Below are 17,471 nucleotides of genomic sequence, written 5' to 3' on the forward strand. Positions count from 1 at the left end.
TCACATATTATATGACACCATTTACATGAATTATCCAGGATAAACAAATTCAGAGACAGAAAGCAGATTGATGGTTGCCCGGGGCTAGGGAGAGGTATGAATGAGAAGTAATTTTTTGAAGGGTAAGAGGTTATGTAAGCGGATAGGGTAGGCGGTCCCTGGAGAAAGAGAACCAGGCATGGATTTCTTGACATAAGAGAAGCCATTTTTGGCCTAAGCCATTTTGTGATCTAAGCCATTTTAAGATCATTTTGTGAACCTGGAGACAATGTTTGCCCTTGAACACACCTCCGTAATAATGATCTTAAGGGAATAAAAGAATGCAGCAACCAAAGACTGTTATCAGGCAGGAGTAGTAACAGTAGCAAAGGTAATAAGTCAGTTGTTAAGACTCCCAGTCTTTTCAAGGGTAAAGATTAGCCTGAAGCACAATCTTCAGCTGTTCTGCAGAATTCAAACCCCCCTTGAATGATCAACCACCACCAGATCAACTGGAACCTAAGGAATGATGACGGTAATCTTTTCTGACCCTTGCAAACCCCTATAAACCTCGGACTCTGTTGACCTTTGCCCCAACTCTATGCTGAATTCTCCTCTGCTCAAGCCCCTTCATGAATATGCATGTACCCTTAGCTTCAAACTTCCCCAGTTCTGCTGTCCAGGGAAACACTGCTTTGGGAAAGATCCCCAGGGTTCTCCTGCCTTGCTGCAAGTAATAAATCCTTCCTTCTCCTGCTCTTTGACTTGGCTGTGTATTTGGCTCGACACCCACCAAGAGGCAAACCCAGTTTTCGGGGAGCAGTTACCTTTTGGAATGAGGAATAGGTTTGGAACAAGAGAGAGGCGGTAATTGTACAACATTGTGAATGCAGTAATGCCACTGAATTATTCACTTTAAAATGTTATGTGGATATATATCAATGAGTTATATTTTTAATATTATATATAATACAATCAATAGATTGATTGATCCCACTATACATACACTATGTATAATATATAGGTATATGTATGGATGTAAAATCAGTGGAATGATAGAATCAGATAGAATGAGAGAATTACCATGCTACAGCCCCTAATGGATTAACGGATAAGGGTGAAGATCCTCACCAACTGTCAATACCACCAGGAAGCAGAAAACAGACACTATGTGTCTCCTAATGGAAGCACACAGCTTTGTCTCAGGAGTGAACTTGCCAATAAACAAACTGGTAAATCAATAAGCCTTAATCTGAACAAGCTGTTTCCTACAATTATTGAGGATTCTTGATGCTGAGGTTCCAGGTATATTGGGTTCATTACTTTATTCTCTGTAATGTTGTATATGATTGTTTTTATTATAAATATCATGCCTTTAAATTTGAAAACCCAAGTAAAATGGAACAATTTTTAGCAAACTATAAATCACTAAAGTGAAAATGTAGTCCAAACCCAGAGCAGCATCAAAATGTTCCAGGACAATCCAGGTTTGGAGCCCCCTCACACCAAATGATCAGGGAAAAACTAATCACCATCTTATTTGAATTCTTCCAAACCATACAGAAAGATAGAAAACGGATCAACCATTTTAATAGGGTAGCCCTCCTTGATACAAAGTCCAGATAAGAATGCCCCAATATAAGGATACTCACACATAACCATGTGATTAAATGAAGAAATGGGCTCTGACTAAGGAACACAAAGATATCATATTAGAAAATACTGACCGTTGCAAATCACCGCATTAACAGAGAAAGGTGAAAATGCATTTCTAAAGGGAAAGAATATTTGTCTCTACACTTCTATTCTCAGCCTGTTGACACCAAATGTATGGGTTTTTTTGTTTTGTTTTCTTTTGCTCACACAAACCAATTCTCTACCACCAGCTGAGTATCCTACAATTCAATTCTGACAATATCTACCTGCAGTTAGCATCAGATCCCACAAGGTAAGGGCTCATTCCCACAAGATTGCCCTACACTTAATCCAAACCCAGGTCTCCCATAATTCTGACTGACTGGCTATAAATTGGGGACTCCCACAACCCCCTCCCTGGGTTTGGTAATTTTCTAAAATGGCTCAAAGAACTCAAGGAAACAGTGTACTTACTAGATTACTGGATTATTGTAAAAGGATGTGACTCCCTAACAGCCAAATGGAAGAGATGCTTAGAGTGAGGTGTGGGGAAGGGGTGTGGAGCTCTCATGCCCTCTCCAGCTGCATCACCCTCATAGCACCTACATGCGTTCAGCAAACTGGAAGCTCTCCAGACCATTTTGGTTAGGATTCTTAGGCAGGCTTCATTACACAGGCATGCTTATTTAAGTCACTGGCCACTGGTAATTAAGTCAATCTCCAGCCCTTCTTCCCTCAGAGGTCAGAGGGTAGGACTGAAAGTTCCTAGCCCCTGATCACATGGTGGGTCCCCCAGGCAGCCCCCCACCCTTAGGGGCTTTCCAAAAGTCACCTCATTAACATAACTCAGGTGTGGTTGAAAGGGGCTTGTTACCAGTAACATGAAACACTCCTTTCACCCTTCTTGCTCTTTTCACTTAGGAAACCCCAACAGTTTCGGCAGCTCTGGGGACTAAGACCAAACATATATTTCTTAGTATAAATCACAATATCACAATTTAATTATATGCAGGGGTAAAGAAAGAGCCTTTGATAAAAATTTTACACCAGTCCATGGTAATAACTTTTCACAAACTCACATTATGTGTATGCACCAAAAAATTCTGTTAAGATACACGAGGCAAACACTGATGAGACAAATCTACTCTTATAGAAGGAGATGTCAACACGTCTCTTTTCATAATTGACAAATCCACTAGGCAGAAAATCCACTAGGCAGAAAATCAGTAAGGTGCAGTTGAACTGAAAAGCAACATCAATTAACTAGGTCTAAATGACATGCATAGAATACTTAACAACAGCAGAAATCACATTATTTTCAAGTCCACATGGAACATACACCAAGATAGATCACATTCTATGCCATAAAACACACATCATCAAATTTAAAAGAATATAAATGATACAAAGAATAATCTCATTCTGCGATGGAAATAAACTAGAAATTGATAACAAAAAAATAGCAAGAAAATCAAGGGTATTTGGAGATTAAACAATATACTTCTAAATAACACATGGGCCAAAGAGAAAATCTAATGAGAAATTTTAAAATATGTTTAACTAAATGAAAACAAAATTACAACTTATCAAAAGTTGTGCAATATAGCAAAACCAGTACTTAAAGGGATATGTATATCATTGAATGTCTATACTAAAAAAATCTAAAATCAATAATTCAAGCTTCTACCTTAGTACTGGTGAAAGAAGAGAAAAAAAGCAGAGGAAAAAGAAATAAGAAATCAAAGCAGAAATCAATGACACTGAAGGGAAAAAAAATAGAGAAAAACAACAAAACCAGAAGCTGTTTCTTTGAACATATCCAAAAGAAAAAACAAGATAACATTCTAACCAGGCTACTCAAGGAAAATAAAAAGAGAGAAAACACCAATTAAATCGCTAATAGTAGAAATGAAAGAAGGGCCATCACTACTGATTCCACGGACATTAAAAGGATAATAAATGAATGTTATAAACAACTCTATGCCTAGAAATTTGAAAAGTTAAATTGACAAATTTCTTGAAGATACAATTTCCCAAAACTAAACAAGGATAAATAGATAATCAGAATAGGTCTGTATCTATTAAAGAAATTTAATCTATAATTAATAAGCTTCCAATAAAGACAGCACCAGGCCCAGATGCTTCCACTGATGAATTCTAAAAAAAGTTTAAGGAAGAAATGAAAACAATTCTCTACAATCTCTTCCAGAAAATAGAAGCAGAGGGAACACTTCCTAATTCATTCTGTGAGGCCAGCATCACTCTAATGTCAAAACCAGATAAAGAAATTAAAAGAAAGGAGAATTGCAGGGCCTCCCTGGTGGCGCAGTGGTTGAGAGTCCGCCTGCCGATGCAGGGGATACGGGTTCGTGCCCCGATCTGGGAGGATCCCATGTGCCGCGGAGCGGCTGGGCCCGTGAGCCATGGCCGCTGGGCCTGCGCGTCCGGAGCCTGTGCTCCGCAACGGGAGAGGCCACGACAGTGAGAGGCCCGCATACCGCAAAAAGAAAGAAAAAAAAAAAAAAAAAAGAAAGGAGAATTGCAAACCAATATCTCATGAACATAGATGCAAAATCACCAACAAAACATAAGCAAAACAAATCTAACAATGTATAAAAGGAATTATATACCACAACTAAGTGGAATTTATTTCAGGTGTGCAACATTTGAAAATTAGTAATCATAATTCATCATATCAATAGGCCAAAGAAAATAATCACATGATCATATCAATAGATGAAGAAAAAAATTTGATAAAATCCAATACCCATTCATCATAAAATTTCTCAGCAAACTAGAAGTAGAGAGGCATTTGCTCAGCTTGATATACTGAATAGAACATCTAAAAAAAAAAAACAGGTGAAACATCCTACTTCATACTGAGAAGATAGATGCTTTCACACTAAGATCAGGAACAAGGCTAAGATATCCCTTCTTTCCATGCCTATTCAACACTAAACTGGAAGTCCTAGCCAATGCAATAAGATAAAAGAAGGAAGCAAAAGATATACAGATTTGAAAGGAAAAAATAAAACTCTTTTTGTTCTCAGAGGACATGATTGTCTATGTAGGAAATCTCAAATAATCAACAACAAGAAAACTCCTGGTATTAATAAGCCAAGGTTAATATACAGCAGTCAATTGTTTTCCAACAAACAAATGGAATTTGCAATTAAAAACCTAATACCATTTATATTAGCACCAAAGAAAGATTAATTATAAATTCTTTTAAAAATATGTGTAAGATTTATATGAGAAATACAAACTTCACTGAAAAAAATTAAAGAAGATCTTAATAAATAGAGAGACATTCCATGTTCATGGATAGGAAGATGCAAGATTTTTGAGATGTCAGTTACTCCCAACTTGATTTATATACTCAATACAATTCTGTTCAAAATTCCAGCAAGTTATTTTGTAGATAGCAACAAACAATCTAAAGTTTACATAAAAAATGAAAAGATCCATAATAACCAACTCAAATCAATACTGAAGAAGTTCAAAGTCAGAGAACTGATATTACTGGATTTCAAAACTTACTTTTAAGCCACAATAATCAAGACCATATGCTATTAGCAAAAGAACAGAGAAATAGACCAATGGCACAGAATAGAAAACCTAGAAATAGACCCCTCAAGCAGTCAACTGATCTTTAACAAAGGAGCAAAGGCAATTCAATGAAGAAAGCACTCTTTTAAACTCGCAGTGCTGGGACTAGACATCCACAAACAAGAAAAAAGAATCTAGATATAGACTCTACATATTTCAAAATAATTAACTCAAAATGGATCACACACCTAAATGGAAAACTCAAAATTAAAATAAAATCCAGGGACTTCCCTGGCGGTCCAGTAGTTAAGACTCTGCACTTCCACTACAGGGGGCATGGGTTTGATCCTTGGTCAGGGAACTAAGATCCCGCATGCCTGGTAGTGTGGCAAAAAAATCCCACAAAAACAAAAACCAAAAAAAACCCCGAGAAGATAATATAGGAGAAAATCTTGGTTTTAACAACGAGACTTTAGACACAACACCAAAAGCACAATCCATGAAAGAAAAAAATGATAAGTTGAACTTCATTAAAATTAAAAACTTCTACTCTGTAGAAGATACTATTAAGAGAATGAAAAGACAAGCCACAGACTGGAAAAAAATAATTGTAAGATACATATCCGATAATAAACATGTATCAAAAATATACAATGAACTCTTAAAAATCTCAACAAGAAAACAAAAAAGTCAACTTAACAATGGTTAAAAGAGCTGAACAGACACCTCACCAAAGAATATACACAAATGGCAAATAGCATATGAAAAGATGATCAACATCACATGTCTTCAGGGAATTTGGGAGATACCTATTAATATGGCTAAAACAAAAACAAACACCTGACAGTACCAAATGCTGGCAAGGATGTTGACCGATAGGAACTCTCATTCAGTGCTAAAGGGAATGCAAAGTGATAGAGACACACTGGAAACCGTCTGGCAGTTTCTTTTAAGCTAAACATAATCTTATCATATGATCTAGCAATTAAACGCCTACTTATTTACTCAAAAGAGTTGAAAACTTATGTCCATCCAAAAGCCTTCAAACAAATGTTAATAGTACACTAATTCATAGTTGCCAAAAACTGAAATCAACCAAGATGACCTTCAGCAGATGAATGGGTAAACAAACTGTGGTAGTCCACATGATGGAATGCTATTCAGCCATGAAAAGAAATGACATTTCAAACCACAAAAAGATATAGAGAAACTTAAATGTATATTGATTAGCAAAAGTAGCTAGTTTAAAAAGCCTACATACTGGGCTTCCCTGGTGGTGCAGTGGTTGAGAGTCCGCCTGCCAATGCAGGGGACGCAGGTTCGTGCCCCGGTCCGGGAGGATCCCACGTGCCGCGGAGCGGCTGGGCCCGTGAGCCATGGCCGCTGAGCCTGCGCGTCCGAAGCCTGTGCTCCGCAACGGGAGAGGTCACAACAGTGAGAGGCCTGCGTACCGCAGCAAAAAAAAAAAAAAAAAAAAGCCTACATACTGTATGATTCCATCAACATTATATTCTGGAAAAGGCAAAACTTCCGAGAGAGTAAAATGTTCAGAGTTATCAGGGGCTCAAAGTGAGGCTTTGAGGGATGGACAGGTGGAGCATGGGAGATTTTTAGGGCAGTGAAACTCTTCTGCATGATGCTCTGCTGGTGAGTAGATGACATCATGCATTTGTCAACCACTACAGAACTGTAAAACACAAAAAGTGAAATATAAACAATGGACAATAGTCAATAATAATGTATCAATATTATTTGATCAATTGTTACAAATGAACTTGTATCCATTGAACCAATACAAGATGTTAATAATAGAAGAAACTAACTGGAGGAAGAAACTGGCTGTATGGGAACTCTTTGTACTATCTGCTTAACTTTCTGTAGTCCTAAATCTGTTCTTTAAAAAAGTCTATTAATTTAAAAACTAGAAAAACATCTGGACAAGAACACATAGCTTGTACAGAGCTATATATAACAATACCAAATAAATAAGTGTCATGAGTAATGAAAAGCAGAGGATAACAATGGTAATAATTTGATTCTCTAATTAAAAATCTAAGGAAATAGGCACAGAAAATAGTCAAACATATAAAGAACTTCAGAAACCTGGTGGAAAAAAAGATCACCACAGCAAAATCAAGAGACTGGCCTGAAACAATCAACAATTACTTAGATCATGTTAATAGAAAATACACCATAGACAAAAGCAACAATATAAAAAACATACCTAGAAAGAAACCCTACAAAAATGTATATAATCTACATGGAGGCAACAATAAGAATTTCCTGATTGACTTAGGAAAAAGAAGTCTCAACCAGAATAGAATGTTATGTGTACTCGTGAGGCACAGATATTGTAAGAATATCGATTTTGCTTAATTCTTTCACAGATTTAGTACCTTATCCATAGCAGCTGATGACAATCAAACACAGGCTACTGTTTCCTGTACCCAAAATCAACCATGGAGAAATTATAGAAGGAATAAAGAAAAAACATTAACAAAAGCAAAAACATAAAACTAAATAATCCCTGAGGGACAATAAGTCTCCACTGAACTAGAACCTGAGTGTGGGTAGGTAGGGGGATGCCCTGAATTCGAGACAGGTCTGTAGCCTGCAAGAGAGGCAGATGACAGGATTGACTGGAGAAAAGCCTTTAAAGTTGAGCCCTGGATTCTTCCACTGTGCTCTGGGACCATGACTCTCCACTGCTTCACTGAAGGAATCTGAGGCAGCATTTCAGAGCCCACGGGCCAGGATGGCACCAAAGGGTGGTGTTGTTTGAAACAGAATGAGTACAGAGGCTGTGCAATAACCACCTGAAACCTCTTTAGAGGATCAGGACTGACCTTTTTAAAAAATCAATATTATGATCAAACACAAGGAATGGAAAGAATGAATCACACTTAACAAGGGTAGGTATTCTTTCATGAAAAAATGCATATACACACACACTTGTTAGAGATATAAATGTATTTCTTAGTATGAATGAGGGTCAAAAAATAAAAGTGACCACACTGGACTGAGCAACGTGAGATAATATAAAAGAGCTAGGTCTCACAAAATCCTGTAGCTTAGCCTCTTCTCCTCAGAAAGTAGATCTTTTAGAGTAGAATGTTCCCCAAAGTCTAAGTATGGCTGGCGAACAAACGCTATGGGCCAGTGTGCCTTTTCTTTTAGAGCCCACCATGTGTCCTGGGATCCCGCCTTACACTGCAACTTTCCCGTCTGGTATGTAGCCTTGGACTCATCCATTTTCTGCAAGGTTTGCAGGGAAACAGCTCAGAGGTTTCAGAGAATTAGTATTTCCCAGGAAGCCTTTAAAGAAGCAGCCAAGAGGAGGACACCTTACTCCATGCCTCCACCTTGAGGAATGATGCGACAACCCACCCCAGAATAGAGGAACCCGCACAGAGCCCCGCCCCCGCTTTCACTCCTGGGAAACCCAGGGCAGAGCTGTCACCATGAGGTACTGACTGACTTCCACCTCCAGGCTCTCAGGTCTCTGGAGGGGAGAGGAGATGCTGAGAGTGAAAGGAGGATGCTTAGTTAGAATTGCAGGAACATGCCTCCCTAGAGCAAAGGAGACATCATAGAACCCCCGCTCCAATCCGACGCATGCTAAAAGGCTAGTGACAAAACTGTTCGGCCCAACGCACCATCAGTTCTGCCTCGGGGTCTCAGGGAATGAAGACGTTGATCTGAGGCTGGTGGTCTCAGATCAACAGAGGAAAACATCCCAGGCTTTATTTGGCATCGAGAGGAGACTGAGCAAGGACTGAAGGCACGCTCAACCCGGCACACACACTTGCTGTCCCTGCGGTCCACCCTGGGAGGCCCCGGGCAGGGCTGTCAAACTCCGGCGGGGGCTGGGGTGGGGGCGGCTTGGCCTGGTGCAGGTGGCGACATGAGCGACGACTGAAAACCCTAACAAAGGGGGGGTCCCATCAAACCCTGCTCCTGTTGTCAGCTCTGGAAGGCCCCAGCAGGGGTGGCCCGCTAAGGCTCTCCCTCATTTTCTCCTGGGGTGGGGGGTGGGGTTTAGGGAGGGAAGGCCATTGGTGGAAGGAGTTTAGCTTCAGAGCGGTAAAGGGGAGGATGGCTGGGCCCTGCCAACAGTTGACAGGATGATCCTAAATGTGAACTGAGAGGATTATAGAGGAGACCACACAGAGCCTAGACCTGCCAGCCCAAGGCACACTGACTTCTCTGCAGGGGTCTCAGGGGACAGGCTGATCAGAAAAGGAGCCCTTTGGGTCCTAGTGCAGTGACCTCACAGAAAACTGCAGAGGCGGCCTTGGTTAAAGCCAGGGAGGATTCTCCCCGCTGAAGGTGCTCACAGCATCTCCTTGTCCCTCCCCCAGGTGCCCTCATTGCCTGCCTTCCTGCCCACACTCCCGCCTGCTGGCCCTGACCTGTGTCATCATGCCTCGGGGCCGGAAGAGCAAGTGCCATGCCCGCGAGAAACGCAGTCAGGCCCGGAGTGAGGCTCAGCATCTCCAAGATGCTCAGGCCCCTGCAGGAGAGGAAGAAGAGTCTCTCTCCTCCCCCACCTCTCCTCTTGGTGGTAATCTCCAGAGCTCCCCTGCTTCTGGGTCAGGTAGAAGATCCCAGGGGTCTCAGAGAGCCCCATCCACTACCACTACTTCTGCAGGTGTTTCATGCACAAGATCTGATGAAGGTGCCAAGAGCCAAGATGAAGAAAAACCAAGCACCTCTCAGGCATCACTCAGCACTGATTTTTCCTGCAGAACCGCTGTAGACCAGACGGCAGTTCTGTTGGTGCAATTCCTGCTGTGCAAGTATAACATGAGAGAGCCCATTACAAAGGAGGGTATGCTGAAGCATGTCATCAGAAAGTACAAGGAGCAGTTCCATGAGATCCTCAGGAGAGCCTCTGAGCTGATGGTGCTGGCCTTTGGCATTGATGTGAAGGAAGTCGATCCCACCAGGCACTGCTATGCCCTTGTCAGCAAATTTCAGCACACCAGTGATGACAGGATGAGGGGTGAGGAGATCGTGCCCAAGACCGGCCTCCTTATGACAGTCCTCTGTGTGATCTTCATGAAGGGCAACTGCGCCACTGAGGAGGATATCTGGGAAGTACTCAATGTGATGGGGATATATGCTGGAAAGAAGCACTTCATCCATGGGGAGCCCAAGAAGCTCATCACCAAAGATTTGGTGCAGGAAAAGGTACCTGGAGTACCGCCAGGTGCCCAACAGCGATCCCCCGTGCTATGAGTTCCTGTGGGGCCCGAGAGCCCATGCTGAAACCAGCAAGACGAAAGTCCTTGAATTCTTGGCCAAGATTCATGATACGGTCCCCAGTGCCTTCCCACTCTTGTATGAAGAGGCTTTGAGAGATGAGGAAGAGAGAGCCCGAGCCAGATTTGCAGCTATGCTTCGCACTGGTACCGTGGCCAGTGTGCGTTCCGGGGCCGACTTCCAGGGCAGCTTCTCCCACCTGTAGTGAAATCTGAAGCACCTTCCTGCAGTAGTGTAGGGGCTGAGGTGGTGTTGGAGGGATCACAGTGAATAGCATATTAGAATAACTTACAGATTTATGTTTTGTTGTTGAAGGTTTTCAAATGTTGCTTCTTCTTTAAAAAAGTTTAATTAGATTCAGAATCTAAGTGTATGAATGATATTGGTTACATACTTAATGCTGTTTATGAAGTTTAAGAGTAATAGTTTTGCCATTTTATTAAACAAATAGGGTAACCTTCCATCTTTTTTAGTGACCTGGAACAAGAAAAGATAGCAGTGTAATAGGCATTTCCTTAGAAATGTGAAAGAAATTAGCAGTAAAATAGTTGGGATCAAAAAATAGAGAAAAAAGTAAAAGATGGTCAATTCTTGGTTTCCCTTATTCCTTGTATTTTGCTGTTCTGTAAAATAAAAGTTATACACCTGAACTTGCTTCGTTTATTCAATAATATAGGAGAAATAAAATCATAATAAATTGTTCACATTTTTTCCCCTCAAACATTAATTGAGCATCTGCTCTTTGGAAGGCTCCATGGTAGTATGGAGGGTGGTAAGAAAAAGAAGACTGAGTCTTTTCCCATTGAATTAGAGTCTAGCAGCAGCTAACATATAAGGAAGATGGTGATATGCCCTCTAAGACAAAAAAGACAAGCAAAAAAAAGGATGAGGGGGAGGGGGAGGGCCAGATGAGAGCACTTAAGTATAAATGTCCTGAGGCAAGACAACTTGGAGCCTTGGAAAAACCTCAAGTCCTTCAGTGAGAGGTAATTTTCAGTTAAGATGGGTGGTGGGTCAGAGGAGGGTGTGTGAGGGTGGTGAGCAAGGGCCAGACCCTTGCGTGGTGTGTCTCAGAGTTGAGAAACTGAGCCTCCGATGGAGAACTGCTTTTAGCGGTTATTTTGGGATCATGGATTAACCAGAGAGAAAACTCCACCTGGGGAGGGAGTGGAAGGTACCCTGTGCTCTTGTCTCAGTGCAAGAAAACACAGTGCACAAACTAGGTGTTTTATCCACATCATCACCAAGGAGATTCTGATAACTAAGGGTGATACTTCCTTGAGGTGGGATGCCAAGAAGCCACTGTGCCCATATCCTACTCTTTAACCTGGACTGGGAGAAACAGAGCCTGCTCCATTAGTAGGGTATTTTAAATGGGTTAATGTGAGTAAAATTTGGTGACGCCTATGGGAGGGCTTGATTTTGGTAGGGGTTAAATGAATGAAAATAGGGGTGATTTGGATCCAAGGGCAGCTGGGAGGGAGAGAAGGAGTTGGTTCTTGACAAACATTTAGCTTTGAGTTGCATCCAGATGGGGAGGATTCCCCAACATCCAAATTAAATAATACATCCTCTAAGGGGCATAACTTACTAAGGTATATTTTCTTGTTAAGCAGAATTTTTGGCTGACTTGATGTTCAGTGTCCTATAGCACTGCATATTCTCAGATATCTCCTGGTTTAAAACAACAGCAAAACAAAACAAAAAATCTCGGCAGGAGGGTTGGTATTATCTGGGTCAAAAAATCATGGCAAAAATTGCCACTCTTTAAAGTTTCAATGCACACCAGTCACTGTGCCAGGTGTTTTACATACACTATACACATTCCAACAGTCCTAGAAGACAGAACTTATCAATCACACTTCATTGAGGAAGAATCCGAGGCTCACAGAATTTGGTAATGTGCTGAGTTCACATAGCTAGTGACAGGGCAAAACTAGAGCCCTGGTCTGAATTCCTCCAGAGCCCATACTGTTCCGCTCCTCCCAGCCTGAGGCAGCCCTTCTGTCTCTTAATTCATTTCTCTTCTCACTGCTCCATGGTGCCTCTCGGGCAATAAGAAAGAGGAACTTGTAGCCAAAATATTAAAAGCAGGCCTAAAGAAGGAAGGTGAAAATGAGAATCAGACACAATTTGGGGATTGTCTGTGGGCTTCGTTTACCTAGGATCCTCCTGCCCCTCGCTCCAGGGTTCCCTGAGAGCTGATTGCCCCGGTCCCGGCACGTGTGTCCAGTCCCAGCACTTTGCGGCATTACAGTACCCTTCCCCTGGGTCTTCCCCAGTGTGCCCTCGTGTCCAGACTGGAACCTGACCTGCTGGCCAGCTCTTCTCGGCGTCTTCCTCTGGAGGCTGCACTCAGCTCCCAGAGGAACAGACAACCCATATCCCCTGCCCTCCCTCGACTCGGAGCATCCTGACTCCCTGCTGATCCCGTTCCTCACCGTGGACCCCTGGGACAGCAGCTGCCCTTTCCATGTAACTGTTCACTTCAGACAGTGACGTTTACACACCTCCTCATCCCCACTGGGTGCCTCCACCACATTCTCAGTGTTTTCAAACCTGCTGGTGACTAGACTCTGATTTGGCACAGAATCTACTGGTTGTTAGGGTAATAACCCTGAAGTTAGAGAGGAGGTTTTGGAAGCCACCCTGGCATTTGCAGTAGAATTTTAATGGGCTGAATTATTTGAGATTGGCCACTGACCACATACCAATGACTGAGTTTACCTTTTTGGTCAAAACCAAAGCCTCCTCCATAAGAAGTACATGAGAAAAGATCATCTACATAGACAGAACTCCTAAAAACTCAGGTGTACTTCTAGGAGGTGGAAAATGTTTCTGTGGCAGACGTGCCATCCTTGATAAGAAAAGAAAAAGTCAACATTCTTCCACTGCCTCTTGTCTCTATGTTTGCTCCTGAGGAAAATTTTGGTTTTGAGTAATAGTACAAATGCTCTTATTGCCCCCAGATTCTAATAGTATGGATAACTCACAATTCCCCTTCCCTATCATATTCCTCTAGAATTCATCCCTCTCCTCAGAAGCAACCACAATTAAAATTTTGTGTTATTTTAAAATTGATTCTAGACTTTTCCTTACATAGATGTGTTATAAAAATACATTGTGAGTTTCTTAATATACATGGATAACAGTGTACATATTGTCCCGCCTCTTGCCCTTGTCACTTACTAAAACGAATGCAGGGTCTTTCCCTGAGAGCACATATAGATTCATCTCACTCTTTTAACTACTCCTAAGTATTCTAAAGTGTGTATGTGCCATAATTAATTTAAAGATTCTCCTCCTGATGGACACATAAGTTATTTACCATTTGTTGCTATGATTAATAGAACTTGTATCAACATTACTGAGCATGAATTCTTGGGCAAATATGTATGTTTTCTTATAGGAAATACATAGCAAAGTGCAAACTGGATTGAACTGGAAAGAATGTGATGACTGTAAATTTTTATGAATATTGCTGATACTCTGTTCAAATAAAGCTGTACTGATTCATATTCTCACATATTAATGTATGTAATTTGCACTCTCACAGGCATTTTATTGTATCAACCTTTTAAATTTTGGTCAAACTTTTAGGTGAAAACATATTGTCTCACTGTTATTTTAATTTCCAGGTTTTCTAAGTAGGTTGAGCAGAAAATTAACTTAATCCCTCATCCATAGAAAGTGGGATTTCTTCAGTGATGCTTTGAGTATCAGAATTCCTCTGGGCATGCTTTAAAATTCTGAAATGTCAGTAAGATTTTTCTCTTTACTTTGAGAAAGAAGGATTTGATCAGAACGACCAGGTGTCAGTGAATGGGTTCAGACAGAACACCCCCCAGCCAGTGAGGAATATTAGAAAGAACCGGGGAGAGAGCAGTGACCAGAGTCCATGAGAGGGAATATGAAGTCGAGAGAGGCCAGAATTTCACGACACAACCTGTTATCTAACTGGTCTATAGCAGCTATAAACATTTTAGACTTAGGGCCTCTTATTCCAACTTAAGCCTTCCCCAGAAATCCAATCTGTGATTTGAAGGCAGTTAGGATGCTGTATGGTAGCCATTATTTTTGGACTATATTCATCCTATTCCTACAGCTTAGACTTGTCTGAAATTGTACCAAATTACTTTGGGTGTTCAAAGAGGATGCTCCCCTCTGGCTGTTCAATATTTAAAAGTCTCCCAGCCATGTTTGTCTTCTAATAGTTGTTCAGCTCACTGCTCTCCAGTATTTTAACTCCCCTGGTAGTTGTTCTTTGCCCAGTCCCATGGAGTCCTGCCCTTTACGTGAGCAGCTTAATATTCAGTGAAAGACCCAAGGGGACCTTCTACAGATTTCTGGAGCATTAACTCCACCCAGCTCTCTTCTCTCCACCAACTTGCCCTGCAAATTTCAGCAGCTTTACTATTCCCAAACTCTACTTACTGTATCCTCAGTTCAATGAGTCCACTGCGCTCTGTTCTGGTTTATCCTCCTTGCACTACAGTCTAGACACTGCCTCTAAGCAGAAATACAGGGTCATTTGGGGAGCCTACCTCATCTGTTTTCCTACTTTTTGGGATCATAATGTTGTTTTCCAGTCACTTCATATATTCTGCCTATTTTGAAAGTTGTTTACAGCAACTAACGTGAAAGTCCTCCTGAATTTTTTATAATGGCAATTTTTAAAAACGTTTTATTTGAAACTACTTTTAGACTTATAGAAAAGTTGCAAAAATAGTGCAGAGAGTTTATCCCTCATCCAGATTGTCCAATGTTAACATCTTAGGTAACCATCATACAAGTACCAGAACAAGGAAATTATTTTTGTCTTAGTAGCATTAACCAAACTAACTACCTCATTTAAACGTCATAATTTTTTCCACTATTTTCCTTTCTAAAGATCCTAATCAGTGTCCCACATTGTGTTTAGTTGTTATTTCTCCCTGGACTCCTACAATCTACAATAGTTCCTCAGTCTTTCCTGCTTTTTCAATACACTATCAGCCCTGAAGAGTATCGATCAGTTATTTTGCTGAATGTCCATCACTTTAGGCCTATCTGGTATCTTCTCATTACTGGACTGAGGTCATAGTTCCTTGAAAAGAGAACCACAGAGGGTCTTCCTTGGTGGCACAGTGGTTAAGAATCCGCCTGCCAATGCAGGGGACATGGGTTCGAGCCCTGGTCCAGGAAGATCCCACATGCCGCGGAGAAGTTAAACCTGCTTGCCACTACTGGGCCTGCACTCTAGAGCCCGTGAGCCACAACTACTGAGCCCACGTGCTGCAACTACTGAAGCCCGCGTGCCTAGAGCTCGTGCTCTGCAACAAGAGAAGCCACCGCAATGAGAAGTCCATGCACCGCAACAAAGAGTAGCCCCCGCTCCCTGCAACTAGGGAGAAGCCCGCATGCAGCAACGAAGACCCAACGCAGCCAAAAATAAATAAATAAAATAATTTATTTAAAAAAAAAAGGAGAACCACAGAAATGGTGCCATTTCTTTCAACAGTGCACCAATATCACAGGGTTCCTGATTTCAATGCATCTTATTACTGGCAACAATGACCTTGATCACCTGGTCAAGATGATCTCTGCTGGGCATTTCCACTGTAAAGTTACTATGATTTCTCCTGTAGTCAACAAATAATAATTTGAGACAGTGCAAATATGTTCTCTCCTCAGATGCACTGATTGTAGCACCCATTAGTAGGTTAAGTATGCAGTAATCACCACTGTGATATATGCCTAATAGTGGCTTCCATTTCCCTTCTTTAAGTACTTATTAATTGCAATTCCACTATGAGGAGGAGCTGTCGTGTCTCTTCCATCTATATATTTAATTATTTATATTGTTATGGACTCAGGAATTTTTTTTATTCTTTGGGTTATAATCCAATATTAGCATTATTTATTTTGTTGCTCAAAGCTTTGGCCATTAAGAGGTCCTTCTCCTAATGTTGTCTTCTTTCAACAATGCTCTCTTCCCCGTATCTTTTGAGAATATTCTTTTTTTTTCTGGTTCTACAAGATGTTCCAAGCTCATTTTGATTTTTTCCATCTCAGCCCTGAAAGAACCACCTTTCCAAGGATCCTTGGTTCCTTTTATAGAAGAATGATGCTTAAGAAACCAAGATCTTGTCTCTAGGTATGCTGATTACTACTGGAATGTCATTGTTTCTAGGCTCTCTCAGCAGCCAGGACTGGGAAATATTTGTGTATTAACTCATGTATACACACATATCTATTTTTATATCTCTGTGTGTGTGTGTGTGTGTGTGTGTGTGTCTGTAATGAGTTTATACTAATACCTCAGATTCCAATTTAACACCATAGGAATCATTTTAATCTCCCCAGTTTATTTAATTGTAATTTCTTTCTCCAATTGTAAGAAATCTTAGTTTTATTGTTAACAACCTATTTACTTATTTGTTCAATTCTAGTATTCACATAAATTAGTTTCAGAATGTCTTATCAATGCCTCTATGAGAAACACATTTACTGACTACATAACATTTGTGCACAGTTCTTTTCATTTTTATCCTTTTAGCATCCAGTCAAGTTATTGTTTTCTAAGGTTATTTGGGTTAGTTCTTCCCCCCTTACCTTCAGTATAGTTATGTTATTGATTTTTATTACTGGTAGTTTCATTTGTTAGTGTTTTTATCTCATGTTGGGTTTCTCCCACATCCTGATTGGTTTTAAATATTCATTTATTAATGGCAGCATTTCTTAACCAAGTATTTATTTCTATTGATTAATGCTTTACCAACAGACATCATCATACACACAGTAGATGACCTCATAATATCCATATCAGCTGGCCGTGATCATAAGGATGTGCCAAAAATATGCATCCAGATATTTAAATTAGAAAAATCTGTTTGTCTTGTGCATTCCAGGGGTACTTTTTTATTCAGGTGAATGCCTCATATTTATTCACTTTTTTCCACATACTAATTCACATACAACGGCTAAAATGTTTTACATTGCTGCACATACCAGAGCTCAACCTGATCTTATGCACTGGGCTTAATTCTTGAAGGCAAGAAATT

General features: G+C 40.7%; 1 protein-coding gene across 1 annotated transcript; it reads left to right on the top strand.

The window, feature by feature from the left end:
- The first annotated feature begins 9,585 nt into the window (after nt 1-9,585).
- On the top strand, nt 9,586-10,633 carry LOC132482349 (melanoma-associated antigen B10-like). The gene is given in 3 exon segments (XM_060087618.1): nt 9,586-9,727; nt 9,842-10,335; nt 10,337-10,633. Coding segments are annotated over 3 exon segments (933 nt in total).
- Nucleotides 10,634-17,471: the final 6,838 nt, after the last annotated feature.

Source organism: Mesoplodon densirostris, chromosome X (genome assembly GCF_025265405.1).
Source record: "Mesoplodon densirostris isolate mMesDen1 chromosome X, mMesDen1 primary haplotype, whole genome shotgun sequence".
Classification (NCBI taxonomy): domain Eukaryota; kingdom Metazoa; phylum Chordata; class Mammalia; order Artiodactyla; family Ziphiidae; genus Mesoplodon; species Mesoplodon densirostris.